Below are 18,255 nucleotides of genomic sequence, written 5' to 3'. Positions count from 1 at the left end.
TCCAAACCACATAGACCAACCGCGCATATGATTCAATAATACGAATAATTCTTTTATATGAGTTGTTTGAGTCACGATATAATATGCACGTATCTGTGTATCTTAGTTGTAATAGTGTCCTACTTTATATAGATACATTACATAAAGACTCGTCCAAACCAGACTAACCACTCACTCACTGAAAATCCATATGGCTCACCCAACACTCTCACAACGATATTTGGTTTGCTTAAAAATAGGGTAAAGGCCTAAAAGCCTGATCAGCCTTTCAAATGTTTCATTCAAGTTATTGGTTTGTTGTAGCATTGCTTGGAAGCTCCCTAATATTGCAATTGTGATGATCGGAAGCCATTGATGTAAAACTTGGAAGCATAGTTTTCTTCATGTAATTTTACATTGACGTTGAGAAAATGTAACTACATTTTCTACCTGCAAAGACTCCCTGAAAAGTTTGTACGGAAACAAGGGGATAAAACTCTCTATTGTTGCTACACTCACTGCTCGTAATACTAGCATTTGGCAAGTGAGGTTGGAAAAGGCTAACACAGCTCGGCACTGTTCGGCGAAGTCATGTTCGCAGTTCTGCATGTGCTGCTCAACAACTCGACACTATTGAACCCTGTCCAGTCATATCATCCATGCTCACGTGAATAAACAGATATGCAACATTTTGCAATGCACTATTTTCAAGGATGCAGAGGACCCTTCAAAAGTGTAAGCAAATATTTGGGGGTAAGCTGTCCATCATTGCTACACTTGATTGATGTAGTTCTGCATGTGACACTCAACATCTCGAAACTATTGAACCCTGACCACACGTACCCATCCCCACTCACGTGAATACACATATGTGCAACCCTTTGCAATGCACCGTTTTCGAAGAGGCAGAGCATCCCTGAATTGGCTATGCATCAATTTTGGGTGTGAGCTGTCCACCATTGGTACACAGATGTTGTTCGTAGTGCTACATGTGCTGCTTAATAGCTTCGCACTGTTCAACCCTGTCCAGTCAATACACAGATATGCCTTCTTTTGCAATGCACCGTTTTCAAGGATGCAGAGCATGGCTGAAAAGTTCATGATACATTGAACACAGCTCAGTATTGTCTCAACAAGTTATGTCAGATGAAGCACAGGAATTATGAATAGTTTTGAACAAGACATACCAAACTGGTCAGAGAAAAGTCTTAAAACCACATCCATCAGAAATAAACCATAGTAGTGATCAAAGTCCCTAATTAAATATAAGCATAAACATCACTAGTTTAAATTTTAAACAAGTTATCCTTGTCCAAACTCTGATGGTCAACCAAGTGAAATATTGAGACACTAATCACAACAGGAGTCCTTTCATCACCTCATTGGCAGTGACATCTCCTTTTTTCTAAATTATTGTCTTTCGAAAATGCAACCCAGCCTTCCCCGAATCTCATTGCTTAATATGTTTTGATGGAGGGTAATAGCACAAGACATTGATGTGTGACAAATTGCTTCCCAATAATATACTTGCTTCCCATATATGTTTCCAAGCCATATTTAAGAGAACATCATAATCACATTATGTATAAAGGCTCACCATATTATGTGCCCACGAGATACCCATGAAAGAAGGATTTTTAGGCTTCAATTTTTTGCCTGCTTGGATTGCTCTCTCTCTCTTCCTCTGGACATAATCGGTAATTTTTTAAGAACAAACTTTTCTCTGACTTCATGTTTTATGGGTTTGTACATTAAGGAAGAAATGTTTGTATCATCTTCATCTAAGTTTTTGATATTTTTACCTGATGATCTTCCAATTTACAATTCTTCCTACGTGGATATTGAATCTCAATGGCAGTCTTATAAAATATAACAATATGGAAGCTTGAATTTCCTTCATATCTGAAGACTAAAAAATAACCATAACAGATAGAATGGTATTCAGCGAAATCCTGCCAACCATTACAAAACCTAATGTTGTTATCAGCTTTCTTCAATCACACTTGCCAAATTCCACCATAGGGAGCAATGACTGTAGCTACGGTGGATAGCTCAGTATTGTTGAACCCTGACCAGAAGTACCCATCCACACTCACGTCAATACACATAGCAACGCATAAAATTTTGTGCATCAATTTCGAGTGTTATTGGTCCTATTGCTACATTGATGTTCGTAGTGCTGCTCAATAGCTTTGCACTGTTGAACCCTATCCAGTCATATCACCTACACGCACGTCAATACACAGCTATGCATCCTTTTGCAATGCAGCATTTTTAAAGGATGTACCTATAGCATCCCTGAGAAGTTTATGATACATTTAACATGGGCTGAACTTTGTCTCGTCAAATCATGTCAGATGAAGCACATCAATGTTGAATAGTCTTCACGTGAATAAATACACAACCTCTTTTGCAGTACACATCACCAGCCCGCTACTGTAGCACAAGCTATACCCATATGAAACAGCTACCTCAACAAATCACATGCACCAACAGACACCACTGAACAATATACTGTCAACTCATATCATCTTTATTCACGTGAATACTTATAGTCACATCCACCTGAATACTTGCCCTTGCAAAACCCCTATATAAAGTCCCATTTACATCTACCCTTGCAAAACATCTACACATACCGAAGTCCCATTTACATACATCTACCCTTGCAAAACTTCTACACATACCGATCTAAACTCACATTTTCCAATGTCAATGCGTAATTGGATGCTACCTCGTTTTCCAAATAACTATACAACGCAAAGAGATTCTGACGAGAGGGAATACTATGCCGGATTGCAACAGGAGTGGGACTTTCGCGTGAACGAGTCCAACGCTCTGCACAATGATCTCCTGCAAATCAGAGCGCCTCTTGTCGAGCGTAGCTCGCTCACACTGCCACGACAAAACATGCACCAATATAAGCGTGCAGTGACGAAAATAAAAAAATAGAACAATCTTATGATACTTCGTAGGTCCAGGTATCATATGCTACAATTGGCGGAGGAGCAAGCCGTTGCAACAAACAGGCAACTCACTCCGGCAGAACGTAACAATGTCCTCAACTACGAGGACTACCTATCAGAATGAATGCCACTGTGTGTGTTATGTCTATGGTTAAGTTAATAATGTTAGTGTAAGTTATTTTATGTTTTCTGTGTTATGTCGTACGTGCTTATTGAAAAACATCATGTGTGAGAATATTTGACTTTTATGACTTATGTGAGAATAATCTACATTACGAATAACGTGCATGCTTCTCATAATCAATAATAAGGTTTACATAGTACAAATGCAACCATACATATAACACCTAGTTAAGCAAAATAGTTCTCCAACAAAATCTAATTACACCACGACACGACATGATTACTCTTCATCTGACATCTCCACGTCTGACTGATAAATGGGATCAGCAAGAAGTGATTGCATGAACTGTGCATGCTCGTACCACCCTTCCTGCACTGACTCTCGAATCTCGACTTGGGTCCGATATCGATTAAGACGTATCTTCATTCGATTATTTTCTTCTCTTATGCGGTTCAATGCTTTACGAAGTTCGTCGATGCTGTCTCTGGGCATTTGTGATGCGAGTCGCCGAGGCACTGGCAACTTCAAACCAACCAACTCATCATAAAACATTTGTTGTTCACGAAATAACCAAGCCCACTCCTGTCTCATGGTATTGTGAACGTAAGCACTATTTCGCAAATTCGGATTTATTGGATAGCTGAACTCATCTTCCAATACCCAACAACGACCCATAGCAGTGAACACATCATGAGGCCTATAGAGTTGTGGGTTGCCAGAACCAGACATTGACACTGAATACAATAACACCAAATGATCAAGTTACCAGTGTGTATCAACTGTTGCTAAATAATGTAATCTTGCATAGAATGGTACACAGCAAAGACATTCATAAAATTGTGTACTATTGCATGCTAAAAATGAAATACTAACACTAACACCAACATTTGACCATAAACAATAGACATTGTTGGTAATGTCTACACATTGTCTTCAACACTAAATGTTGTTGTAAATGTCTGACCAATGATGATTATGTGCAATACAAATGTTGCTATAGTAAAGAAATTATTTCATTCTCTTCTCACCAACGTTTACTACAACAAATAACCAAAATCACACCAATGTACTTTCTTCACATTCATTCAACCCAAAAAATCAAAATTTAATACAATATCAAATGAAAATAACATTGCCCTAAAATTGTGATGTGAATTTTTTACCTGAGGTGATACAAATTTCAATTGAGTTTGAAGAAAGCCGCTGTTGATCCGTGGAGGAGTTCCAACTCAGTTCAGCAGAAAGCGTCCTCAGTTGAGCAGAGAGCAAGGCACACTGAGTGGGAGGAGAAGGTGTGCAGAAATTATAAGAGAATAACTCGACTCTACGGATATCAAGTATACTTTATAACTCGATATTATATGAATCGAGTTACATTGAAACACTCCACCTGACACAAAGACAGTACGAAATCAGGGTTTATAACAGTATAAATAACTCGATTATTTAAAAATCGAGTTACGTAGAGATTCAAAAAAAAGAAATGGCAGCAGTGCGGGAAAAACCTGTACATAACTCGATTATAGGAGTATCGAGTATTTCATATAACTCGATTTCAGGATTATCGAGTTACAAAAAAGGGGCATTTCCCTATTTAGTTTCAGTATGAGGGCACAAAGATGTTTAATTTCCGAAAAAAGGGCATTTGCCCATTTTGGCCAATATTTATTTGTTCTTCTTTAATTAATATGATATGTTTATTTTTAAAATTGTTTTTGTTTAGTTTATCTTTCTAAATAATCTATCTTTATTATTATTTTAAATACAACAGAAACATGTGCACTTAAAGAGGTTGATAACTTGACATAATCCATGACATTTATTTATTTTTTTGTTGTGAGAATGACATTATTAGTGGTGTAAACTTAGAATATATACCTTTTGGAGCTCCTTAGGATCTATCTCTCTTTGAAGTTGTAAATTTGTATTTACAACCATTTTGGCAATGAGTTATTCACATTGAAAACTTTGTCATCATGAATTCATGACTATAAAGAATTTTAGTCATACTCAAAGTGGTTAGAATTGGAAGGATATTAACAAGTGGCATTAGGTATAATTTATTTCCTTGATTGATTTTATTCATTTTCTCTTTAAAAAAAAGTTGCTATTGATTTGTTTTTGTAATTTATTAAAAAAACAAAAAGTTCCTTTGAAAAATGCGGGTCAACCCAACCTGTGTTGTAACCTGATTGACCTGCAAACCCAATTGACCTGACTTACCCTTTTGTTGTGTTTAACCAAACAGGCCTTTAGCCTCTAAAACGCTTAAGAACATGGGCCAAAGAAACAGTAAAATTGCCCTCATGGGCCTGGACATAAAAGGCCCAACATATTTCTCTATCCATCTAGAGCTGATTTACTTTGTCAAGAAATCAACCAACAACAGTGTTTCTGGTGTTTTTTCATAGTTCCATGTGGGGCAACGCGCCTCATTAGCTTGTGGACTTTTACTATGGATTCGAGAATCGGAGAACCGTGGCGATAGTGCTGCCCACTGTGAAGGTTTTAACTTTTAGCTGCCAAAAGAGTTTCTTGACACGCACGACACACATAATAACACGTGTCAAATGGTGACCGGATTTACTTTCCCCAAGTGTAGAGAAATGCATGGCTTGATTCATACGCAAGAATTAAGAAACGGATCGTGATGTACAAGATATTGACTCGTGAGATCAGAAGCACCCTCGAAAGAGAAACAATACTAAAAAAAAACCTTTGTTGAGCTGAACAAAACAGATACAAATACAAAAGCTGGGAGATGCGGAAATTTTCATGGGTTCTGGTTGTTAAAAAAAAAAAAAAAAAAAAAAAAAGCTCATCGAGCATTCACATTAAAGATGGTATAAATGTTAAAATACTATAAAAAATATATATATATATATATATATATATTTGCAACTTTTTTTTATTTTTTATTTTTTTTTAAACAATATAGAAATTTTACTCTACTATAATTTAAGTGTATGTGTATGAAACTCTCTTCTAGAAACTTAAACTCAGACCCTTACCATTTCATACCCCACAAACACTTATATTTTTAGAGTGACCATCACATCAAGGGTGTGCGGTGGTTAAAAAAAAAAAAAAAAAAAAGTAAGTAACTATATTTGCAACTAAAACATTACAACAAAGGTGCTATAGCTAAAAGAAATTACAGCTTTCTCTCTTTTCTTCTCTTCTCTTTAAAAAGATTTTTTTTTTCTCCTTATTTTTTCTTTCCTTTTTCTCTCTTCAGACTTGCCATTTCTCTCCTTTATCTTTTTTTTTTTTCCTAAACTCGATCTCCCTGTGACTTCCGATCTGTCTCAATGGGTTTCAATGGTGGGTCACGATGGTGGTGGTTTGTGGGTCTGATTTGGAGGCATAGTGATGAGATTGGTCATGAGGCATGGTGGTGAGATCAGTCAGTGCGTGGGTTGGATTACAATTTTGTTTTGATGGCTGGTTGTTTTTGGTGGATGGTTGTGTTTTTGCTTTATTTTTTTCTTCTTCTTGTAGTGGGTTAGATCGACCACCAATGAGTGCTTGGCTATGATTCATTGGTGGATAGGAATGTTATTGGTGAGTTTGTGGTTGAGATTTTGTGGAAGAGGAAGGTGGTTGAGATCTTGTTTTTGTAGTGGTCGGTTGTTTTTGTGGTGGTTGGGTGTGATTTTGGTGGATGGTTGTGTTTTTTTTTTTTTTTCCTTCTTCAATGGGTTGTGGTTGCCATGATGGTGCTTGTGGCTTGTGGTGGGTGGTGGCTGCTAAAATGGTGGTTATGGCAGGTGGAGTGGTGGTGGAGGAGGTGGTTGTTTTTTATTATTTGAATAAGTAGTCTATATAATTTTAAATGAAGTGGTAAAAAATATAGAAATTTTGATGTTGGATGTATTTTAAAATGGGGTGGTATAATAGATAAAGTAGGTTTTTAAGGTGTTAAAAGTTAAACAAAAACAAGATGTATTTATTAAAATGGGGTGGTATTTTGATGTTGGATGTATTTAGCATTTAGCATCTCAAAAACCTATTTTATTTATTTTAACAACTTACTTTATAATATACCCAACATCAAAGATTTTATATTTTTTACCACTTCATTAATTAAAGATAGTGAGAGAGAGTTTGGTGTGAAGAAAAGAGGAGAGAGAGAGAGAGAGAGAGAGAGAGAGAGAGAGAGAGAGAGAAGACATTTTAATTAAAGTAGTATTAAAATATTATTATATTTATAAGATTTGAGCTACAGTGGACTGTCATAAATAGCAGTCCATTGTAGCTCAGATGTTAAAAATTTTAACACTGACACCTTTGTTGTAGTGTGCTTTTTTGAAATTTGATGCTAAAAAATAGCATTTTTAGCTTTTGAGAACTTTAATGTGAATGCTCTTAGGCAAGCAATTGTTAATAAACCTTTTAGGAAATAAATTAATTTTTTTATTTGACCATTTGCTACGTCAGCAATTTTCATCTAAAAAATAATGATGGAAATTAAATTGACACGAAGCTAAAGTATTAGGGGACCAAACTGGCACAATTAAAAAATTATAGACTAAATTAAAATATAGTATAAAAAATAAGAACCAACTACATAATTTACCCTTTAAAATAATTATCATTAAAATAATATTATCTTCCAAATACTCCAAAAAAGAAAGACGTTGGCGATCAACAAAGACCACCAAAAGAAAGGGGTGGATACGCAAAACCCCCTCTCTCCCATAACGAATTTTTACTATTTTTACTTTTTTTACATTTTCTCATTTTTTTAATTAAATAGTTGAGATTTAAAGGCTTTTTTTTTTTTTTTTTTTTTTTACTTTAAATCTCAACCATCATACTTACCTGTTCTCAATCCATAAACAACAACGTGACACTGACTGCAGCAAACTGAGCTATTTGCCATTTTGTTTTTCCATTTTAATGTTTTTTTTTTTTTTTTTTTTCTCACCAAAATTTCGAATATTCACCTGTGTGTTTGGTGTAGAATGGTATTTCGAGCAGTTCACATCAAGGGGTCTCGATACTCGTTGACCCATCGCACGACAAAAATAGTTGGTACAGTACTCAATTGACATCTATTTTTGTTTGCACGCCAAAATATAAATAAATTCAGTAAAAAAAAAAGTTGTATTAAAATAAAGGTCAACTATATTACATAGATCGTCTCACTCATTTTAAGTTATTATTATATTGTAATAATAACTTTTAACATTTTTTTTTTCAAACCAAACTACATTAATGAGGTTCAATGATTTCTCCTTGCTACAAACATGCATGGAAACGATGGAATGCAATCTCTCCCTTCCTATTACCTTCTAATTTTCCTAGCCCCATACCCACCAAAAAAAGCAAAAAGAAAAAGGAACTAACTATGCGGCTGTTAGAATCTTTTGAATACAAATCAATTGTACCGTACTATTTTATATTCTATCAATCATAACTTGTCATATATTAATTTTACTTTTCTTATAAAATAACTGAAGTTTAAGATGAAAAAAAAATTAATACATAATAAATTGTAATTGATGGAATATAAAGTGATACACAAAAAGTGATATAAATTATTCATATTCAGATTTTTTTTTATTTGTATGAGGCCTAGTTCACAGTTTAAATTAAATTAAATATAAAAACATTAAAGGTTAGCGACACTCTATACAGTTAGTAGTAAGAGTAATGTAAGGACTACAACGTTTGCCTCAAATTTTTGACAGAATTTGTTTCTTAAGTGGAGTTGTGAACTCACTACTTTTACTCTACTACTTACAACTTTCTATGCAAGTAAGTTATGACAAAAATTGCGACAAAGATTGTGGTCCTAGTATTGGATGGATGTTAGTATAATTTGACAAGCAGAAGGAACTCCAACACGCTGATGGCGGTGCCAGAGATAATGCTTCTGTTCAGGATGACTTGAGTGATATGGCAAAGACCACCAGTAAAGCAAGACAAGCGACACCGATGACCCAAATAAGATAGGGAGGAAGGATCATAGCCACCATTAGTATGAACCCAAGAGTAGCAGTGGCACATCCTATATTGCCCAAAATTTTGGCACTCTCAAGAAGCGTATTGCTTTGCCAAAGAGCAGCAGTGCAAAATACGAACCCAACTAAGTTCGTAAGCAATGTAGCAACTAAAAGGCCCCTGGTCCCAGAAGATATGCGAAGGAAATCGACAGCAATGGCAGCAGCCGTTGATTGGACAATTACTGCAATGAATATCTCGACCTTTTTCATTGGTCTCGAGTTCTTTCCTCCCATTGCCTTTTCCACATCACCAACCCTGCTTCTGCCTTCTTCAACACCTTTGTCTCTTTTTCCCTCTCCATGTCCACCTCCACCTCCACCACCTATGCCTACGCCTCTGTCTATTACTTCATCTTAGACTCATCCTCCTCCTCCACTGGCTATGCCTTCATCTTGGTCCCCTCCTCCACCATCTATTGCTTTGTCTTTCCCTTCAGCTACACTGGCAGCTCCAGTTCCCTCCTTCTGTCCACCTGAATTGTCTTTTTGGCCTTTAGCACTGCCATTGGCTTGAGTGAAGCGGGACCTGCCAGGTGTAGCTCCCCAGGAAAACATTTTTGGTTTCTAAGTGTAGCAAATGAATCAGGTAAAGTCATGATTATATAGTTGAAAAAACGTAATACTGTAATTCAGAATGGAAATAGAAAAGGCTAATATTTATGGAAGTTACCAAGAAGTTGAATGGCAAATTCTCGGAAGTTTCAAGTTTCCATGCCATGTTTGTCAAGTTATCACCTAGTTTTCGATACGGTATAGACTTACACAGGTAAACGCCGTGTTATAGACTTGACTAAATCTTCAATAATAAATTTCAGGGAAAGTTTCAGTCTGACAGTGCTGGCCATTCTGGGTCCATAATCCATATATACTTTTGAAATTGACGGATTGCTTGTTAAGTTTTGACATACTTTCAACTCCCAGATAGCCAACGAAATTTCCTAGAATCATCTTGTTATATATATCTATAAATGTGAGATCATGTCAAATACAATAGTGAGACTTGTTATTCGCAGCAGTCATCAAAAGGATGAAACCCGCACATTTGGGACTTCCCCTTCCAGAAATCCTTCTTCCCCACCTTGGCCTTTCAAAATCCTTTAACTTATGCCTTATGAAATCCATTGTTAGCATCTCATCCACTGCAACTACAATTTTTATTTTTCTTCCACATGAAAACGTAGACGGAAGTCCAGTACCAACTCTCTTCAAAGATCGACCACCGGATTATCATATGTTTCTAATATTCATCCTCTCCGCATTTTTGGGCGCCTTCAGTTCCATGATGATCCAACACAAGGAAAGGGTTGAAAGATTTTGCAGGATTTATGCCATTGCTTCCATGTTGTTGGCAATGGCAATTGTCTTCTGCGCCGCAGCTTTCTGATTTGTAAGCCCGCTCCTGAAGCACGACATATAGTTATTATTACGTACTATGGGAGACATCGTGACATTTGTTTGGTATTAAATTGGAAACAATTGTCTGATTCAAAGAAAGTACCATGTTATATGTTCAAAGAGTAAATAAAGATCAGCTTTTTTTTTTTTTTTTTTTTTTTGCGCTGAATAAGAATGATCAGCTATTGTATTATTTTATTTTATTTTTTAATAATGACCCGCTAAAATTTCTGGGCTTTTCTCAATACATTACAGGGTTATGGCGATGGTTAGGTTTATTCTTTTAAAATAAAAAAACTGTTATCATGGTTTCTCTATATAGCATTTCTACAAAGCTGGATTAGCTTTACCTATGTGATTTGTTAGTGTAATGCTTGAACGAAAACCGAAAGGTCCCCTGGTTCGCAGAGACGTAAAGCAGATGAACTCGAAGCTATGTTATATGGGTTCTTTTGTTTTGTGGGTTTTCTTTCTTTCAGTATAATTTGCCAAGTGCTGGAGACACTCTGTTAAGATGTTTGATGTGAATGTAAATGTTTTAATGATTATTAGGCTGCGTTTGTTACATTCATTTTCAGAAAATATGTTTCAAATTTGTGGGTGTTGGGGGGTGACTAAAATTGTTGTTCAATTTCAGATTGTAAAATAGAGGTATTTTGGTGTTGTTAGTGCTTTTTAAGATTAAATTACGTTAAAACTTAATTTTAATTAACTAAAGGTTATAAAAGTGATGAGTTATTTAATAAAGCGAAGCTAATTATAAAGGAGTAACTTTACTACAACAAACCTGGCCTATGATTACAAAAAAGTTTGTTTTCAAAATCCCTTGATTTCATCGCCTGAGACATATGGTCACAAAATTACTTTTGATGTGTAATCTCGGTTACTAAAATGCTAGCAACGAAAATTTTCGTCACCGAATCATTTGTTTAGTCTTTTTTTAAAAAAAATGATCAAAGAAGAAATTTCATCACCAAACATTTTTCCTCGCTAAATATTGTATTTGGTGACGAAACAATTCTATTGCCCAATTTATTTTTATAACTTTTTTTTCACTCTATTTGGCAACGAAAATTTTCATCGCTAATTGTATTTATTTTTTAAATTTATTTCAATAGAATAAGTGATAAAAGTTTTCATCACCAATAGTTTACTTTTATTTTTATTTTAACCTATTAGGCAACTAAAAATTTAGTCACCACTTTATTTTTCTTTATTTATTTATTTATTTTTATGCGGATTCTTTTTCTCATTACATCAACTTGTTCATTTCCAACAGCATATAAACAAATCATTTATACAATCCAAAAGTAAATAAAAAATTATATTATTTATAAATACAAATAACTTGTTCACAACAAAATTACAACTTTTACAACTAAAAAAGAAAAATGCCTTATAACATTACAAAAAAAAGGTTCAAGCTGTGCACCTTAAAAAAAAAAAAAAAAAAGTGTTCTCTGTATTTATTCTTTGGCCCACTACATCTTCATACTTTTGGCGAATGGTTTGGAGTTCCCTGCTTTCCTGCCCAGTTGCTTCACAATATATCACACTATCATCTGCGAAGAGTAGACGGGTTATAGATGGACTTCCTCTGCATATGGATATCCCCAAGAGTCTCTTGTTTCTTACTACTCCACAATCAAGCCTGTGAGACCTTCTGCACAAAGAAGGAAAAGATATGGGGATAGAGGGTCACCCTAGTGAAGACCCCTAGTTGGTATTATACTGCCATGCATCATCCTATTGATTAGAACAGAGTAAGATACAGTAGAAATGCATTGCATCATTAAGCTAATCCATTTGTTATTGAACCCCATTTTTCCCATGGGTTCTAAGAGGAAGCATACATAAATGATAAATCTCATTACCGTGAGCTTCTCTTGATTTTTTTCTTCTCACCTCCTCCTTCTTCTTCCTTTTTTTTTTTTTCCCCTCACCATGGCTCATAAGATTTTTCTTTATAATCTTTCAATTTTTTTCACATGAAACTCATTCCGGCTGGATCCATGATTTCTGCCGGTATTGCCCAAAACGGCCAGAACACCCCGGAATTTGTTCCATGGTGGAACAAAAGGGTATACTGTTCCGGTTTGCATGCTGGAATGGTATTTTCCAGCCATTCAGGTCGGAATAGAACGAAATTAATACTTTGGTTTGATAGTTCACTTCACTTCTAGGGTCCACACTTGTAAAATGGTGAGACTATTAATTTGCAAAATTCCTAGGATAATCATATATAAGAGAGTCACAAATCTTTGTTGCACAGATGACAGAACAAAGCGATCTTCCGAAAGGTCAATAACATATGTCCTATGAAATCAATCGTTCGCTTCTCCTCCAATCTTATCTAGTTACCAATCGTCGTTTGATATGAGGAAGGGTTTTCAATTTGTTCGAGACTAGGACAGATCATTTTAATCCCAATAATACGATTAGAGTGAGGTAGCCTTTCTCTTTCTTTCTTTCATTAAAAAAAAAAAAAAAAAAAAAAAAAAAAAAAAAAAAAAACCTTGAATATTTCGGCTGATGTTCGGCTGCGACAAGGAGTGTGAGATTGGGACCAGTGCCGGCTCTAGCACTTAGGCTAGCAATTGCCTAAAGCCCCCACGTCGGTTTGGCCCTAAACTTAGACAAATAGGAATATTTCTTTATCTATAGAAGCATTAATTAAGACTAAAAAATAGCCAAATACATAAAAGATATGTTATTTATTAGAATTAAAAAAAATTATCAGAGAAAAATCTGGATAAGAAAAAAGAAAAACTCATTGTGCACGTCAAAAAATAAAACTCTCCGTGGGTTGTGCCTCTATAGAACTCATCTTGACTGTTCGTTCATTTTGTGCGTGAGATTTTTTTTTTTTTTTTTTTAACAAATCTATGTGAGAGTTTAAGAGTTCACAACTCATGTTCAGCCACATAAACGGAAAACCCTTTCTATCTTTCTCTCTATGTTAAGCCTCTCTCATCCATTTCTTTTTCTCCATGTAAGCTAAGAAAACATTATTTTCTCCGTTTTATCTTATTCGTAGTTGTAGGAGATAAAGCACAATGCCACATATTGGAATATTATTTTATTATGTAGACGTTAGATTAGAGTGCGGAAAGTTAAATTACCAAGTCTCTCAAAAAGTTTAAACTATTAGGAGATGATTGATTTAATCATTTAATTTTATCACTCACCCTCATGTGTGGCCTCAAACTATCTAAATTAGAGTGTGGACTATTAAATTACCAATGCTATTAGCAGATGGTAGATTTAATCATTTAATTCTAACACTCAACCTCATGTGTGGACTAAAACTACCTTTTAATAGGTGGGGCTTAACATGAGATTTTAAATAGGAGATAGAGTGAAGAAGATATGGATAAAACTCAAGGCCTTTTGCTCTAATACCATGTTAAATTACCAATTTTCCTAACAGTTTAACTAATTAGGAGATGATGAATTTAATTAATCATTTAATTCTAACATCTTAGAAGTATATGGTTAAATTAGGGCTATCCACAGGTCAGTATGGGTCAATTTTGGTCTCAACCCAGATTTAACTTGCCCAAGTCGAGTGGAAGAAGACAAGACCCGTACCCAACCACCAGCCACCACGGTATTTGATTCAAATCGAAATTAGGTGAATGATTGGTCAATTTGGTCAAAACTAATGAAGGAGCAATAGTGGGTGGAGGAGAGTAGATCTTCGCCGATCTGAGTGGAAGAGAGTAACTATGAGCCAAACTTTGTTCGGTTGAGTATATCTAAGTCGGTTCTAACCGAATATCGTTATATTCAAGCATATTTGAGCAAAGGAGGAGAGTAGATTTGAGTGGAAGAGAGTAGATCTTAGCTAGATTTGAGCTAATACCACCAGATCTGAGTAAAGGAAGGCCTAACATGGCAAGATCCGAGAGGAGGAGCGCTTGATTGTGATCGGATCTAAGTAAATTCATTATTTTTAGTATTTGTTGATCAGGTTAGGTGGCTTTGGTTTTAGAGGATGAAACTTGCCACTCAACCCACTAGAGTTGGTTTTTGGGCAGAGGAGAGTAGATCTTCGCCGATCTGAGCATAAGAGAGTAAATTTGGGCTGGGCTTCATTAGATTTTGAGCAAATCTATGCCTAGATCTAACCAAATATTAGTGGATTTGAGCAGATCTAAGTAAAGGAGGAGAGTAGATCTAGGTCAGATCAGGGTGAAGGAAGGCCAAATGTGGCTAGACCAAAGAGAAGGAGCGCCTGATTGTCGTCGAATCTAGGTAAATCCATTATTTTTAGTGTTTGTTGGTCGGGTTGGGTGGCTCGGGTTTTAGAGGATGAAACTTGCCACTTAAGATCTACTTTTGTTTTTAGGCAAATAAGAGTAGATCTTCATCTATCTAAGTGGAGGAGAGTAAATTTGAGCCAGACTTCATTGGATTTTGAGCAGATATATGCCTAGATCTAACCAAATATTGCTGGATTTGAGTAGATCTGAGTGAAGGAGGGAGTAAATCTAAGCAGAGGAGAGTAGATCTAGGCCGAATCGGAGTGAAGGAAGGCCAAATATGGTTGGACTAGAGAGGAGGAGTGCCTGATTGTTAATGGATCTAGGTAAATAAGCCTTAATTATAGTATTTGTCAGTCGTGTCGGGTGGCTCGAGTTTTAAAGGATGAAACCCATCGCTCAACTCTCTAGAGTCAATTTTTAGGGGCTGAGACTCGTCACGGACTATTAGAGGGGTTGGATTTGGTGGCGACAGGTCTATGTTGGTCAGGTGGTTGGGTTGCTTGGCATCTCTAGGTTAATGATTAAATTTATCATATCCCAATAACTTAATACTTTGAGAAAATTGGTAATTTAACATGGTATTAGAGCAGGATGTTCATAAGGGCGATCCTTATATATATACACACACATGCGCACGCATTTGACTTTTTTTTTTTCTAGTTATTATAATTTACTACATAGAGTTTATTTTAATATTATTGAAATTATACATTTAGATATGGAAAATTTAGAGAGAAAATAGAAAAAATTAATCAAGTTTAAAAAGGATTATTTGGATAATTTTGTTATTAGAAAGAAATCTCACATATGAATAAAAAAAATATGTATTTAAAAAAATAGCTAATGAGTAAAATATTATTTAATTGATATTTTAGCATATGAAAGGATTCAATTTAGTTATTGTCTTTGGCCCAAAATGCATTGAGCCCACCCTAAGATTACCTAGAAAAAGGAAATGATTTTAAGGGCAAACATAACTCTTTTCTTCTATAAAAGTTGTTTTATTTTATAATGTAGACCCTAAATCTTTAAACGTATAGGACAATTATCCAATGTATGTAACATTATACACCTTTGTAACAAAATTGTAAGCAGTTATTTAGTTACAATGTAAATCTTAGTAAAATTTAAACTAATAATTTTCCAAAGGTATAATAGTAGGTAGTCAAATTTTTTAAATTAATAAAATATTTCAATTTGGTAGTGGAATTGAAAAAAGTGGATGGATTGCAAAAATGTAATTTGCTTATTTGAGAGAGTGGAGAATTTAAGATCATGGAGAAAAATGTAATTATCATTACTTGAAAAAGTACTGTCATTGTGTTAGCCTTCAAATTTTTAAAGAGAGCACGGTTCCTCTCCATTTCCGCCTATTTTGGGTGGATTGCTAAAAGTGGGTCAAGGAGAAGTTATTTCCATGCATTTCTTTCCTCCCTTATCAACCAAAAAGAGGTAATCACTCCTCTTTCTTTTCTCTTCTTTCCCCACTTTTTACCTATGTGCAAATTTATTAGTAGTATTTCTTGACGCGTAAAGACCTCAAATGGTTCATATCTCATCGAAAAAGAAAGTCCTCGAATGTAATTTCGTGGAAGTTTCTAGCCGATTACTTGGCAATTGTTTTGAAGTGTGTTATATTGTTTGGTCAGTTCACTTCAGGGGTCCACACGTGTAAAATTGTGCGACTATTTGCTCAGCCTTTTGCTTTCCGCTGGCGGAAGGCAACAAAATTCCTAGAATAATCATGTTTTTAAATATATCACTCACAAAAGGATATTGCAATCCTGTAGCCCAAAATTTTGTTGCACAGACCTTAGCGCTCGTCGAAACTTCAACAAACCTTGTTGCAGCGATCTTTCTGTAAGTCGGAAACTAATTGGTAAGAATAAAAAAAGATGAAGTCTTTATCTTCGGCACCATCGCTTCAAAAAAGACTTCTTCCCCGTTCAAAAAGATTTGTGCTCTCAAATTTGATTACCATAAGTTAGGGGTGGCAATTGGGTGGATGGGGTCATAAATGAGTCGGGTAATACAATTGCTTATTTATCCATTTGTGATCCATTTAATTTTTTTTTTTTTAAATAACCATTATCTACCCAACTCATTTAATTTGAAACTCACTCATTTAACCCATTATGAAATTCATATTCAGCAAATCAACGAGAAATTCTCTTACCTGTGAAAAATTTTCTCACCCATACTATGCAAATAATTTGAGTTTTTTTTTTTTTTTTGGCAAAACTAATTCACCTTTCCCTCAAAACATAAGAACACTGAAACAGAAACTAACCTGCATATTTTATTTTCAACTAACTTTTCTTGGCAACCAAACAGAAGATAAGTAAAAAAAAATATTAATTATATTATAAGAATTGAGGAATCATTCCCAAATCTCTATCCACCATTTTTTTTAAAAAAAAAAAAAAGAAAACTTGTATTTCAATAACACAAGAAAAGGAGTACAATAGAGGATAGAAGCTAACAGATCATCCTAGGCCAGAATGAAATAAATGAGCTAAGAAGGGTGGAATAACACCCTTCCATAGATTAGAAGCTTGGTTACATTTAGCAAATTGGGCTAGCTCATGAGCAGTCCTGTTGTAATCCCTTTTCACATGACTGAACCAACAGCAGGAGAAAACCGACTTTGCATATTGAATGCTATGCACCAGATGGCCCATAACGCCACCATAACAGGCTTGAGAAACAGCAGAAATGATAGAGGAAGCATCTGATTCAAAAATCACCTTTGAAATGTTCATCTCTTAAGCCAAGAGTACCCCGTGCTCCAAGGCAAAAAACTCTGTCAACTCGGCTGGGTAGTGCACAGGAAGAGCTTTACAAAGAGCAGCAACGACCCTTCCCATTTCATCTCTAACGATCACCCCAATGCCAGAAATTCCGCTGCCATCAATGGAGGAAGCACCATCAACATTTACCTTGAAATAGTCGGGTGGAGGAGCAACCCAGCTTCTTTGAGGGGATGGCAGAGGGGGAGTGTCCAACGAGAAAGCCTCCCTGTAATCCTCAACCATGCTCTTGGCTAATTCCAAAATTTGTAAAGGTCGCAACCCATTCTCACCATGGAGAAGCTTGTTCTTGTTATACCAAACTGACCAAGAAATGGCAAAGAACAATTCAAGGTTCAAGGCAGACGAGGAGGAGCATAATTGGAGCACTAAATCATTGAAGTTCTTCGTCTTAAGAAGCAGATCAATAGGGCAGTCTTGCCAAAGGGACCACACCGAGATAGCAAAATCACAAGAGATCAAAGCATGTACAAGGCTTTTAGGCTCCTCATCGCAGATTGGGCAGGTACAGGAGGTTTGAATACCTTTGCAGCCACATTTGTGAGCACAGGAAGGCCATTCACACAAGCACGCCAAGAGAAAATTTTGATTTTTCCTGGGAGCTTTAGAGACTAGATTTTCCTCCAAATCTGAACATTTGGATCACTAAACGAGCATTCCCCTTCAACTTTTGTGTCAAGGATTTTGACTGCAATAAAGTAG

The 18,255-nt window shown here is 35.7% G+C and overlaps 1 protein-coding gene across 1 annotated transcript; it reads right to left on the bottom strand.

Moving 5' to 3' along the window:
• Positions 1 to 3,316: 3,316 nt before the first annotated feature.
• On the bottom strand, positions 3,317 to 4,416 carry LOC115965672. Its single transcript, XM_031084952.1, has 2 exons — positions 4,233 to 4,416; positions 3,317 to 3,803 (listed from the first exon to the last, which is right to left on the bottom strand). Exon 2 carries the CDS (start codon positions 3,796 to 3,798, stop codon positions 3,349 to 3,351), a length of 450 nt encoding a protein of 149 aa, XP_030940812.1. The 5' UTR covers positions 3,799 to 3,803; positions 4,233 to 4,416; the 3' UTR covers positions 3,317 to 3,348.
• Between the last annotated feature and the right edge of the window lie 13,839 nt (positions 4,417 to 18,255).

This window comes from Quercus lobata, chromosome 10 (genome assembly GCF_001633185.2).
Source record: "Quercus lobata isolate SW786 chromosome 10, ValleyOak3.0 Primary Assembly, whole genome shotgun sequence".
Taxonomy (NCBI): domain Eukaryota; kingdom Viridiplantae; phylum Streptophyta; class Magnoliopsida; order Fagales; family Fagaceae; genus Quercus; species Quercus lobata.
The sequence above is the reverse complement of the archived record's forward strand: the minus strand, read 5'-3'. Positions and strand labels throughout refer to the sequence as shown.